This window comes from Carya illinoinensis, chromosome 1, assembly GCF_018687715.1.
Source record: "Carya illinoinensis cultivar Pawnee chromosome 1, C.illinoinensisPawnee_v1, whole genome shotgun sequence".
NCBI lineage: Eukaryota > Viridiplantae > Streptophyta > Magnoliopsida > Fagales > Juglandaceae > Carya > Carya illinoinensis.
Window position 1 is genome coordinate 45,064,845 of NC_056752.1, and position 14,332 is coordinate 45,079,176.

Here is a 14,332-nt window from a genome sequence, read left to right on the forward strand (position 1 = left end):
CTTTAATCTAAAATTATCTCATCTCATTTCACTATACAAACCTTACCTAAATCCTTAGGCCTCGTTTGTTTATATAAATCTAAACTATCTTATCTTATCTTATCTTATCATTCCAACCTTTTAAATTTTTATACAAAATATAATAAATAATTTAATTTTTTTAAATGTTAAAATAAAATTAATATTAAAAAATTATATTATAATAATATTTTATTTAATTTTTAACAAAATTTCTTATCTCAATTAAATTGTCTGACCAAGTCACCAAACGAGCCACCGCGTAACAGCAGTTGTCTAATTTTATTAAGGTCCGAAGCCGTTCCGAAGCCGTTACACTCCCGGGAGTTCGGTTAGAGTTGGGCTAAAAGCGCAACATAAAGCAGGGCTTTGAGGCCTTTTGACGGTATGATTTAGGCGGTGTGTTAGGCAGAGGCCTGCCCGTATGACAGGAGGAGGTTCACGAGGGAGAATTGAATTGAAATAAAAATTAAAAATTAAATAAAATATTATTTTTAATATTATTATTATTTTAAAATAAAAAAATTAAATTATTTATTATATTTTATATTAAAATTTAAAAAAATTGTAATAATTAAATTAGATATGTTAAAATTTAATTCTCCAATTCCTCTCAATCCATCTCATTTAATTATTATAACTTTTTTAACTTTCAATACAAAATATAATAAACAATTTAATTTTTTTAAACTTTAAAATAATAATATTAAAAAATAATAATACTCCCAACTTTTATTTCAACCTCAACAAAATTTAACTTTCACGCCACCACTATCAAATTATTGCTACTTGGGGGATTTTACATCACTTCCGTAGACCCTCACAAAAAGACAGTTCTCCGATTCACTTTGTGAATTAATATGATCATCATTGATCATAAACAAATTATTGCGTAGTTCGGGGATTTTGTCGTTGCCTTTTGGTTTATGAACTCGGTTTTGTGTTGGTGCCTTAATGGGTATTTGGTGGTATCTCTCGGTCATTGCTCAAAACAGATGTGAGTGCAGCTGAAACCCTCGTATTCAATATCTCTTATTGCTTTCTATAGTATTTTCCAAATCTAGCTGGTTGTGGATAATTTTCTTTAATGTGTATTATTGAATAATATTTTGGTTCATTTCAGATCTATATTCTTTACTCACATGGAACCTGTTATTTTCAATAGAAACATCTAGTTGAAGAGCACAGGTGGATGGTGGACCATAGGTGCAAGAACAGGTTTGCAGAAAAGTACTTAGCTCGAACTGCCCTTTCTTCTTGCAGTTTTATTTTTAATTTTTGCAGACAAAACCTTGTAACTTTTATGTTGTATACTGCAGTAGTCTACAAAAGGGTTCTGGAATCGGAGATAGTTTGCGTAGTGGCGGAATTTCATTGATGGTTAGAGGTGGGATTGGGATGCTTGAGTTGGGGTAGCTTTAGGTGGGATATCTTTGAAGTTAAAGCGGTATATAAGTTGAACAGCCCGATGGTCTGGCCGTTGGGGTCTTCCTTCGTTACAGCTTTTGTGCAGCGATATTTGAAGATAAGCATCTACTATATGCTTGTTGAGCTATTGTAGATATTTGGAATTCTTTGGCGAAATCCCCGTTCCAATAGTGTGCTGCAAATGATTGTCTTTGTTTTGAGGTTCTTTGGGTGGGGTTCTCGAATTGGGAACTGGTGAGCTGTTTGATAGAATATCGTGAGTGATAAGGATTTTGTGGGTTTTCCTCCTTCTGGAGTAAGGCGAGAGACGATACCGTAAGCACTATGAAATTTAGAACTTTGGTTTGAGTCTGGAGGATCTTAGTCATCTGATATGGGTGGCATCAAGACTGTCGTTTGGTTTAGGAGGGACCTCAGAATAGAGGATAATCCCGCCTTAGCTGCAGCTGCTAGGGATGGTTCTGTTTTTCCTGTCTATATATGGTGCCCTAAAGAGGAAGGACAATTTTATCCCGGCCGAGTTTCAAGGTGGTGGCTGAAGCAATCTCTTGCCCACTTGGAACGGTCCCTGAAGTCCCTTGGGGCTGAGCTTATGCTGATCAAAACTGACAGTACTCTTGCCAGTCTTTTCGAGTGCATCAAAGCAGTTGGGGCAACAAAAGTAGTATTCAACCATCTTTATGGTATTTTCTGGTTCCTTTCTTCAAAGCAGCTTGACTCCACTGATATAAACTTTAATCGACTAAATAAATTTAGTGAGCATATCAACTATGACCTTATTCGTTGTTAAATTATCAATTGTTAAGATAATAGGAAAGAATTTCATTTATGTTCTAACACTCGCAGTCACACGTGATCTAAACTCCCCTTTTATAATTAAATTATCATAAGCTAATAGGAAGCAAGTGAATCAATGATTTCATTTATGTTCTAACACTCGCTGTCACGCGTGGGCTAAACTCCTATTTTATAAACGGAACATAACATCTAAGATATTCAATTTATAATGGGGAGGTTAGGTGTGTTGTCGTATATCATACTCAGGACTTATGTTTTGGCACCATCTTATCACTACTAAAAGCCCATGTTGATGAGAATAAGTGAAGTTAAGCATTTAATATATATTCTAACATTCTTTTGTCGCTCATGCTTATATGTCCATTGTACTTGAATGGTATATATTCAGTGGCAAACTAATCCATGTATGAATCTTTCAGCTTATTATAGCTGTTATTCTTTAAGTTTATAGTTCGGTCACATGATTACTACACCGATATAAGATATGGGTGTCAAAGAGATAAATAAACAAGTCTGTGAACTTGTAAAACTCTAGTGACCTCTGGTACATCTGAAGAGCTTTAATTTCCCCCCCCCCCCCCCCCCCCCCCCCAACAATCCCAGATCCTGTATCACTTGTTCGAGATCACAACATTAAAGAAAAACTGGTGGAGCTTGGAATTTCTGTGCAAAGCTATAATGGAGACTTGTTGTATGAGCCATGGGAGGTATTCGATGAAAGTGGTCAAGCTTTTACAACCTTTGAGGCATATTGGAATAAATGTTTGCACTTGCAAATAGAACCTGTTTCACTTCTTCCTCCATGGAAATTAGTTCCAGCTACAGGTACATTTTTAACAGAACGTATTTTAGCTTTGTTCTTCCATGATGGCACAACTAACTGTCTACTTCAGAGGTTAAAATAAATAATATGTTCTAGTGATGTAAAAGCTAAGAAGGTAGCGTACTGTTTAACATAATTCTATAGGAAGCAAAATGGTCATGATGTTCAGTTCAGATTTTACCCTCTCAATATATTCTGTGTGTAGAAGAGTGAAGGAACAGTGGGAGTGAATATCTGAGAAGTGCTTCTTCTGTATTTATGACAGGAACCGTTAATAAGTGTTCAATCGGGGAATTGGGCCTTGAGGATGAATCAGAAAAATCTAGCAATGCCTTGTTAGGAAGAGCATGGTTTCCAGGTTGGAGCAATGCTGATAAGGCACTAACTGAATTTGTGGAGCAGCATCTGCTTGAATATTCTAAGAATAGACTAAGGGTTGAGGGGAACTCCACATCACTTTTGTCCCCATATCTTCATCATGGAGAACTAAGTGTGCGGAAAGTTTTCCAATTTGTGAGAATGAAACAGGTACTATGGACAAAAGAAGGGAACTCTGTGGGGGAAGAGAGTGTGACTCTTTTCCTCAAGGCAATCGGGCTTAGAGAATACTCCCGTTATCTTTGTTTCAACTTCCCCTTCACTCATGAGAGGTCATTACTGAGCAACTTGAAATTTTTCCCTTGGCATGCTGACCAAGCCCATTTTAAGGCTTGGAGGCAGGGTCGAACTGGCTACCCATTAGTTGATGCAGGTATGAGAGAACTTTGGGCAACTGGATGGATACATAATCAAGTAAGAGTGATTGTTTCAAGTTTTGCAGTGAAAGTTCTACTTCTTCCATGGAAATGGGGGATGAAGTATTTCTGGGACACACTTCTGGATGCAGATATAGAAAGTGATATCCTTGGTTGGCAGTTTATATCTGGGAGCTTACCGGATGGCCATGAACTTGAGCGACTGGACAGCCCAGAGGTATATTGGGCTTTGTTTGATTATAAAAGCGGTTGAAATTAAATTTATAACAAGCTATTGGACTTCGTTTCAAGACAATACAAGATTTTATCTTTAATATGCAATGATGCATTATGTGGGTATGTCTTGTAATTGTGTGGCGACGTGTAATCTACATTCCTCGCATTCAAGTGCTGCTCTGTGTGTGTATAAAATTTCCACAGAATGTCCAAATGCCCCCATAAGAATAAGCCATGCCATCAGATGTCGACTGGAGTAAGCATAAAATTTTTTGCATACGAAATTTTTCTTACAAATCCTGGAAGTCTTTTGCATGATTCGAGAAAGGTAGTAAAAGTAGATATTTTTGAAGAAAATCAAACGCGTTTTTTTACTCCTTTGGTGTGCTGATTCTCATGCTGAGCAGAATGGAGTTATGTTGGTGGACAGTGAGCCCCAAATTTAGATTTTGCTGAACGAAATAATATTTTTCCCTGCCTGTTCACACCTGACTTTTTGTTTCTTTCTATCTAATTTTTGGAGTCAGATTCAAGGCTCAAAATTCGATCCAGAGGGTGAATATGTGAGGCATTGGCTGCCTGAGCTAACACGGATGCCGACTGAGTGGATTCATCATCCTTGGGATGCACCGTGTTCTGTACTGAAAGCTTCAGGGGTGGACTTGGGATTAAACTATCCAAAACCAATAGTTGGGTTGGATTTGGCTAGAGAACGTTTGTCTGAAGCTATATTCAAGATGTGGGAAATAGAAGCAGCTGCTAGGGTCTCAAACACAAATGGTGCAAATGAAGTTGTTGTTGATAACTCTGATGGCACTGAAAATTTAGCCATTTCAACGATTGCCTTGAAGATAAATGCTCCTTGTCCTACTGTTTCATCAAATGATCAGCGGGTGCCAACGATTCAAAATTCCAAGAAGCACCCACTAAATAGGAAGAGATCAAAATATGTGGTAGAGGAAAAGCTACTCCCAGATTTTTCGCACAAGCTTAACAATGGAGCTGGGACCCCAAGAATAGATGAAGATGTATGCTCTACGGCTGAATCTTCATCAGTTAAGAAGCAAAGTACCAGCAGAAATTCTTTTTCCGTTCCTCAGTCGTGTTTTTCATCAGAAGGCAAGTCTTTTCCAGAGTACAAATCTTCTGCCTTGAAGCGGCCACGGCAAGAGCAGATTGACATGGAGCAGAGTCCGAGCGGAGATGGTAAGTAATATCAGTTATTTTGCAATTAATTACTCAAGTTCTCATAACCACATATATTCAAAGCCGAATAAATTTAAGTATATTTTTTAATCAGTAGGAAATCTTATTAAAAGGCACGATAAGATCATTTTCAATCTGTTTAGCCACTGTTTTTGGTTTCTTGCCAATATTTATAAGCTGATGATTGAGAAAGCTTGTGTCCTTACTGGGCATACGGGTTATCCAAATATATATAAAATGGGTTTTAGGCGTTTGAACTCACTCTCTTGCACTTTTTAAATTGCTCAAATAATAATCATGGTGCTCTTACCTGTAGCAAATTACTGCTGAAAACATGACACAAATAGGTTTACAATAATAGGTGCCTCAGTTTGTAATGTATTGCCACTTTCACAGAAGTGGCCTGCTCAGATACGAGATTCGGACATGGATTACTGTCATCTTTCTAATTGAAGATTCCACTTCAATCAATTGGAATTCCAATCTGAAAATTAAGTCTGATTATGGAATGTCTTCCTTTTATTATTTTTTCTCGGTTGAGGTTAATCACCTTGGAGTTTCTTCTTTGGCCTCAAAGGTAGCGTTTAAATTCTACATCTACTTTGTGCAGGAGGTATTGGAGGTTAATTCCTTTCACATTCCTATATTCAGGGGCAACTGTTATGTTAACCAAGAAAAATGTTTGTTACGTATAGAAGTGTGATGTTCCCTGTATGAATATTATGTATCCTTGATTTTTCTTGACGGAACTGTAGGGTTTGAAATCTGTTGGGTTAAGAATAGGCTTTAAATATTTAGCCCTCTGTTTTGAAACACGGAAGCGTTTCATGTATGTTTTGGTACGTTTACTTACCAAGATAACTTAGTGAAGAAATGATAATTTAGCGTCCTTTGGATTGTTTAACTACTTGCAATATCTGCATTCATGAGCCATTATTGTCGTTTTTTGGACCGATCGTATTTCTCCTCTTACGACTTGTATATGGAATTTCCTCCTTTCCTTAATTTCTCATGTACATTTTTATGTGTGTATACCTTCTTGCGTCATTAAGCTCATTTATTTCATTCATCCATTGCTACTCTTCTTCAACTTATTTATATGTTCAACCATACTAAAATAAATAACGGACAACCTAAAATCCATGTTTATTTCACCAATCCATCATTATCCTCCCAAACCACAATATTTGAACGTGACTTTATTTCCTCAGCACCTGCAAATTAAATTTCTCACTTGAAATCATAATCCCTATTTTATAAAACCTTCCAAAAAAAAAAACTATTTCTATAACTCACATGCTAACCCTTAAACGAAATTAAGGGAAAAAAAAAATAGAAGTCGCTATGCCTTCCTTGATCAAGATCTATCTCCCAAGTAACGAAATGAGATGGGTAATAAAAAGCAGGACCAGGCCGCAGCAGCCATTGTCAATTGATCTCAAGTAGTGATATGGGTATATCGTACACAATGTGAGATACCATCCAATTATAATTTACAGTGGAGTTTTACTATATACAAGCATAATCGCGTACTAATTTATGTACAAATACTGATTCATTCATATTTAAAATTTAAATTAATATTATTTTTAATAAAATTTATTTTTTAATCAATCACATTATATTAATATACAGTTTAGTACATAATCTTCTAACTATATTTTTTCTTTACGGTGTCACCGCATGGTCACAAAATGATAGTGTATGTGAAGTGTGGACTGACGCGGCGTGCACCGTGCGACATGCATGGGAGCACCTGGCCGGCATGCACCCCATGCATGTTGTCATGTCCTGACCTCTCGCTGACACACACACACAAGTTTGAGAAGACATTTTAAAAAAAGTTAAATGAGTTTCGTTTCATCTGTGTAATTTTAATTAATTATTTAGTTGGTCCTCTAAATATTGGGGTGCTGAATTGATTTTTATTTCTGCAATATTATTATTTCTAAAAATTTATTTTTCAATATCCCTAAAAGTTACTGGAGTGACATTTTCTTTAATAGTATGGTAGAGATTTAAAAAAATAAAAAAAGTATAATCAGAATGAAAACAAACTTACGGGCAGTTGAATAGACAATTTTAGTTTTAAAATAAGAAATGATATTTGCAGTTGTAGTTGTATAAGCGACGTGCAATCGTTTTAAAAAAAATGAATTAATATGGGACCCACATGAAAAAAAAATAACTTTTTAATTATAGACTCTACTCTTTTTCAAAGCGATTGCGCGGCATCTACAATTCTACGACTATATATAGCATTACTATTTTAAAATTACGTATATATATTCATAACAAAAATGATCACGTCAGTCAATTTTATCACTTTCGTAAATAAAATAATAAAAATAAATACATAAAACAAATATCAGTTTCTTTTTATGTTAACTGGTATAAGAAGTTCGTCTTAAATTTGTTCATTCAAGCTTTAAGCTTTAAGATCAATTAAAGGGGAAAAGGACGGCAAAGAAGACTTCAAAGTCGTACCGTGTTCATGAAAAAAAGAGTGGAAGGCGTGGGGCAGCCCATACAGACCGAGAGAGCAGAAGGAAAAAGGGAAATTGTGCTATTAAGTTTCGAGGGAATCATGTCGAATATACCCTTCCTTCATTTTTGGTTTCTGAAATGAAATTTCGACGAAACGTGAAAGGGCTCAGGTTCCGGAAATAGGTGGTAGGTCTGTAAATTCAAGACGAAAATCATTTACGGAGAAACGAATATTCTAACATTGCTTACAACTTGGTGAAAAGTCCAAAGTTTTTAAAGCTGAAGACAGACGGTCAGGTAGGCGGTGCCAGCAACCAAGATATCCCACTTATATTTTGTGGTCGTGCTTGCTTCGTACCTCGCATTGTCCGGAATCCGTATGTCATATTTTCTCTTGACTCTCCCCATAAAGGACTAAACGTACAGTTGAATTTCTTCCGTCCGAAGAAAACTCCATCGCCTCAGAAAACATCTCCTTCCATTTTTTTGTCCTTCTTTTTCTAAATTAAACGTTGTTTCTACTTTTATCAACGAGTTTAAGCACTTTCCCAACCCCCCCCCCCCCCCCCCCCCCCCCTTTTTTCGGCTCCGAGTTGGGTCCGAGTAAAGTAATAGTATTTTCACTTTGTGAAAAAAGGTAGCTTTAGCCTTTTTGCTTGTGGGATGCATCATCATTATTATTACTTGCGGCTCTTACATTAACAAGTTAGGGATGATATTGCCAACCAAACCACACTTTAAAGAAGTAAATATCTGTAATTAGGATACGAAAGTGATAAGCCTCAAACAGCATCAAGCACGCCTTGATCGATTCCGAATCACACCGCAATATATATGGTCTTTTTGAGTGTAGTGGGTATTTAGTACCAATTAAGAAGCATGCACTCGCACTATCAACATCCACATATCTTAAATATAGCATATTATTGTTTCTGTCCATGCGTTGTTTTTCATGCACATTGAATCAAAAGCTTTAGCTAGTCTGATAAAAAAAAAAAAACGAAGGAATTGCATTACATTCTCACCTCCATTTTGATTCTTCCAATTTACAGGACGATCCCATGAAGCGGATCAGCTGCAAGTTTTATAGTATAATATTAATATTTGGAGGAAAAAAAAAATATCACGTTCTTAATTATATTATATTATATATAAGTCACGACTTGGAAGATGGTCCCTGTTTTGAAAGGCATACTTCTGGACTGAACTACGGGATTAAAAGTCTTCGCATCTTGTGTGCTTTTGTACCTTCCATTGTCCGGATTCCGTAGCGGCATTTTGCATCCTACTCCCACACAACTCGATAGATTTGGCCTCCAACGCTTTGCTTCCTCCAAAAGCCATGAAAAGCATGGCCTCATATCACATCCCAACTTTTTTCTAATTCCTACCTCCCTTCTTTTCCACTTTTTTGTTTTGTTTTATTTCCTTCTTTTTCAAGGGTCTTACTAGAAAAAGGTTACCTGCCACTAGTCACTTCCCCGCAATCATCTCCGACTGAAGAAGCTAGCATTTCTCTAGAAGCATCCTCGGATGACGTGGTTCCTCCTAGAATATATATATATATATATATATATATGTACCAACCTTATTCATCATTTATCCCTTTCTTTTGACTTAAATATTTAAATTTTATTACATATAAATACAGTCGTATATTAACTTATATATTAATATTAATTTATTTATATTTAAAATTTAAATTAATATTATTTTTAATAAAATTTACTATTTAAATTAATATTATTTTTAATAAAATTTACTTTTTAACCAATCACATCATATTAATACACAGATCAATACAAAATTATACTTATAATTATATTTTTTCTAAATATTTAACTCATGTACAGTTTGTCTTTCACAATATGATCATCATTGTTTAATACGACTTGTTTGAGCTAAATGCTGCATGACTTCATATCTTATGTCTATCCTTCTGCGAGCTGTACTCCCATGCGCGCTTTAATTTGGATGAAGATGGCATTGTAAATAGAAAAATTTTAAAGAAAAATATAATTATAAGTATAATTATGTATTAATCTGTATATCAATATGATATGATTGGTCAAAAAGTATATTTTATTGAAAATAATATTAATTTAAATTTTAAGTATGAATAAATCAGTATTGGTATACAGATTAATATATAACTGTATTTATAGATTAGTATGTAACTGTGCTTGTATGTAATAAAACTTAAATTTTAAATAAAAAAATTTTAAATATAAATTCATACGTCACAAATCATATATTATATTATTTTTTATTTTTTATTTTTACTAAATGTTTAAGGATGATTTGATTGCATGCAGGCAAAAGGGGTAGTAGCATTTTATAGCAAATACATTGCCATCACGTCACGCCTTGAAGCGAGTCATGTTGATCAGTAGCAAGCGAACCTTTTCTCATAGCATCAACCTAATTTTTAAATTTCAATCCCTCCTCCATCACTGCCACCTGCAATCAGCAATGGTGTCTCTACCTACCTAAACTTGTACGATTATTAAAATTGGATAATGCGCCTTCCCCCATGTGTCGTTCAGTGACTGGGAAAAGAAAAGAAGCAATACAAGACTCCCATGTGGTTGTACAGATGTTTGCTTTGGAAATGTTCTGTGCATGATAATTAAAGGCAATCATTCTTTAAATATTTGATATATGTGGGAGATAGGTTATTGTGATAATGACTCTTTGTGGCCGAGAGGTTTTCTTAAAATTCACGAGTACTGGAGCAAATAGTGGTATTAGTTCATTGAATTTTTATATTTAAATCCCCTAAATTCCTTGTGTTCATGGTGAGTGTTTGTATTGAATGAATATATTTTTTTTCTTACTGATTAAATTAAATGATTTTATAAAGAAATAAACAGATCATATGAATTGTACAGATAATATAAATTATATATACATAAATTTATAATATCATGATCTCTATCTGTCGTTGTATTAAACCATCTAATTCAATGAAAGATGCACATATCTTATTACTTATAGATAGCAGGCATTGCACCTATCAGCGTGAAAAAGATGTACCAGCATATTGAATTACTACACCTCTCTATGCAGTATGCAATTATTTATATATATATATATATATATAGCAATGCAAGAATGAAGATTAGAGACGGAAACTACATTATTGGCTACTAATTTTACACATGTTGAGCAAACAATGCCATAACATTTTTCTTTATGATAAATTTAGTTCCTTGTCAAGTACTAGTGGGACCTTTGATTCCGTTCATATCCAGATTACAGGGCTCCCAACTATTTAGAATTACTCATCGGAAAATATCATATTTACTTTCATGATATGCATACAAAGTGATTTTTTTACATCAAATACTTAAATGAATAATTATTTAAAATTAAATATATGAGAAAATTAAGAAAGAATAATAGTATTTGTTATTTTAAGTGCGTATTTCTATATGCTACATTTAAATGATTTTCTATATCAAATATTTAAATAAATATTATTTCAGATATATATTTATCTGATTAAATATGAGAAAACAAAAAATAATAATAACATACCAAAAAAAATTCGTAATTCATTTCCACAGCAATTTCTCCTTCTGTACGATACAGTTTTAATCCAGACGTACAAAGGAAAAGTTGGACTGGATTCCCATCCATTCGGAGTCCCCGAGTCTGATCCCCCCTGCTCCCCAGTGAAGTCGAGGGCAGTCCCGTAATTCAGCCAAACTACCTGACAGTTTCCTGATCCCACGGCTCCACAGTTACTGCGTATCATGCCGTTGGATTTACCCACGTGCACAGTATGCATTTGTGCATTGCCCACGCTGCGAATATTCCCCTAAAACATTCCGAAACCATTTCTCTTATTTAAAACACTACCAGCCCCCCACCCTGCCAAACTCAAAACTCACCCCCACCCTCACCAGAACCCAAAGGAATGACCGAAGCTCTAAACCTAGCCTACCAGCTGTGCGAAGAGATCGGCCGGGGACGATTCGGCGTCGTTTTCCGCTGCCTCTCGCCTGAAACCGGCATCTCCTACGCCGTCAAGTCCGTCGACAAGCGGCTCACCCTGGGCGATTCGCTGGACGCCCAGTGCCTTCTCATCGAGCCCAAGATCCTTCACCTCCTATCCGCACATCCTCACATCATTAACCTCCACGGCCTCTTCGAGGATGAGATGCACCTTCACATGGTCCTCGATCTATGCTCTTCCGACGACCTCCACCAGCGGATCGTGACTCGCCGTGCCATGCCCGAACCCGAGGCCGCCAACGTCATGTCCCAGCTCCTACAGGCCGTGGCCCACTGCCACCGACTTGGCGTGGCCCACCGCGACATCAAACCCGATAATATCCTCTTTGACGAGTGGAACCGCCTCAAACTCGCCGATTTCGGATCGGCCGAGATATTCAAGGACGGCGAGCTCATGAGCGGCGTCGTCGGCACGCCGTACTACGTGGCGCCAGAGGTCTTGGCCGGGAGGGACTACTGTGAGAAGGTAGACGTGTGGAGCGCCGGTGTCGTTTTGTATATAATGCTCGCGGGGTTCCCGCCGTTTTATGGTGATTCCGCGGTGGAGATCTTCGAGGCGGTGCTGAGGGCCAATCTTAGATTTCCGGCTAGATTTTTCCAGTCGGTGTCCCCGGCGGCAAAAGATTTGCTCAGAAGGATGCTCTGCAAGGACGTGTCCAGAAGATTCTCGGCGGAGCAAGTTCTGAGTAAGTGCCTCTCGTTTGCTTATTTCGTCTTATGCTCTGTTTGGTTGCCGCGGAAGCTTCCCTTTTGCTTTCCTCATAGCCAAACAGGTTTCGAAAATTGAATAATATTTTCCCTGAGAACTTTTTATATAAATTAAAACGGTGAATCCTAAAGCTGTAACGCATTACCAAAAGGAAATTAAATATTAAATATAAAGTTCGCTTTAGATCCTGCATCCGATTTTTTAGATTTCTTTTTTGAACGAGCGATTAAAAACGGAGTAGCAACAGAGTGAAGAACTGGTGAGGTTTTGCTTTAGGTGATGAACAAAAATATAAGAAATTGATGATTACTGAGAGGTGGTGGTTTTATTTGAAACAGGGCACCCATGGATAACCGGCGGCGGTGGAGGAGGTACCTGAGCAGTAACTGAACTAGCTTGGAGAAAGAAGAAATCATGATAAGCAGCGACTGTACATTACTTGTGGTTGAAGACCCTGTAGATATTTTTCTGGAAGCGAGTTGTTTTTTTAGAAGTTTAATTCGCTTGAGCCGGCCGTGTAAAGCTTCAGGAATATATAGCCGTATAGGGAGTGAGAGTAAGTCTGAGTGAGAGCAAGGAAGAGACTGTTTGTTGTGTTCGAGTTTGCTCTTCTTCGCCTTCTTTTTTGGTTTTTTGTTATCTCTGGATGTTGAAGGTGGAAATGGCAGAGGCTTATGGCCGTCGGATATATGTCACATGTTATGATATAATATGCAATGAAAAGTTTCGGAGTTCCACTAAGGTCGGTTATTGTTGGTTGATTATGTCTTCGTAAATCTTCTGTGAGAACCTCCTACGGAAGGACATCAAATCATTCTCAATAAATTTCTTTTATCATGATTTAAAAAAAAAAATTAAAAAAAATAGAAGTGTTTGTTGCACATCCACCCTCGCCCATTGGTGGATCGACCATAAAGCCATTCGATTAGATCATCTCCATTGGGAGGATAAGTTCGATCATCTCAACAGTACTTCTCATATCATTCAATCCAACAAGATAGCAAGGTCCATTGCCAGGGATGGTCAGTCTTCCTCCCAAATAGGGCAGTTGGTTCACCTGTGGTAGTGACGGGTTGTGGACGGACCATTTGGGGTGGACGAATCACCCATGGCCCCTCACCTCTTTTTTTCAATCTGGTTTTTTATTTTTAAATGGATTTTTGAATGTGTGGGGTTTGTTTTATTTTTTCGATAGAAATTGATATGTCATTTTATTTATTGGATGATTTAAAAAGATCAAATTATTTGAGGAGATGGTTGTGGATCTCATCATTTTATATTAAGAACAAGAGTAATAAATTAGTTTGTACCCATAACCATGATTCTAGGAGAGTGTTAAGGGAGCAGCGATTAGGGGTGTAACTAGTCTGTTTTGGATAAAATTTAAAATTGAACCAATAGACACTGGTTTTATATTTTTTAAAATCGATTATACATCAGTTATTTTCTTAAATTAGTATTTCGGTTCGGTTCAGTCCAGTTTTTTAATTTTAATAAAATATATATTTATCATAAATAATTTGTTTTAAAAACAAATTGCTATGTCAAAAAATTCTATTATAAAAATAAACTATTATATAAAAAAATTGCTATGTAAAAAAAAAAAAATCTATTTTGTAAAAAAATTATGCTATTAGTATAGTTTTATATAAATTATATGCTAATATATGTAATTTATATTTATTTACTAATGTCTTATGTATTTATAAAAAAAAATATAAAGAGTTAAGTATATTAGGCCATCAAAATTTAGTAATAATATTTGAGTTATTTTATTTCTTTTTTAGTTCTTACTTCTTATGAATTTATGATAAAATGTTATTAATAAATAATATATACTTATAATATTATATATTTAAATCATATGATCAA

The 14,332-nt window shown here is 35.9% G+C and overlaps 2 protein-coding genes across 9 annotated transcripts; both read left to right on the forward strand.

Moving 5' to 3' along the window:
• Positions 1-799: 799 nt before the first annotated feature.
• LOC122277044 (cryptochrome-1-like) lies at positions 800-6,148 on the forward strand. 8 transcript variants are annotated; one of them, XM_043086932.1, is made up of 7 exons: positions 800-1,015; positions 1,142-1,248; positions 1,338-2,129; positions 2,848-3,069; positions 3,333-4,039; positions 4,566-5,244; positions 5,641-5,917. In XM_043086932.1, the coding sequence occupies exons 3-7, from the start codon at positions 1,820-1,822 to the stop codon at positions 5,691-5,693; spliced, it is 1,971 nt and encodes a 656-aa protein (XP_042942866.1). In that variant the 5' UTR covers positions 800-1,015; positions 1,142-1,248; positions 1,338-1,819; the 3' UTR covers positions 5,694-5,917. The 8 variants fall into 8 exon arrangements, with proteins under 8 accessions (XP_042942866.1, XP_042942874.1, XP_042942870.1 ...); XM_043086940.1 differs by having other exon boundaries at positions 1,341-2,129; XM_043086936.1 differs by having other exon boundaries at positions 1,142-1,236.
• Positions 6,149-11,600: 5,452 nt separating this feature from the next.
• Positions 11,601-13,201, forward strand: LOC122277074 (phosphoenolpyruvate carboxylase kinase 1-like). The gene is made up of 2 exons (XM_043086962.1): positions 11,601-12,437; positions 12,799-13,201. Exons 1-2 carry the CDS (start codon positions 11,654-11,656, stop codon positions 12,837-12,839), a joined length of 825 nt encoding a protein of 274 aa, XP_042942896.1. The 5' UTR covers positions 11,601-11,653; the 3' UTR covers positions 12,840-13,201.
• The last annotated feature ends 1,131 nt before the right edge of the window (positions 13,202-14,332 follow it).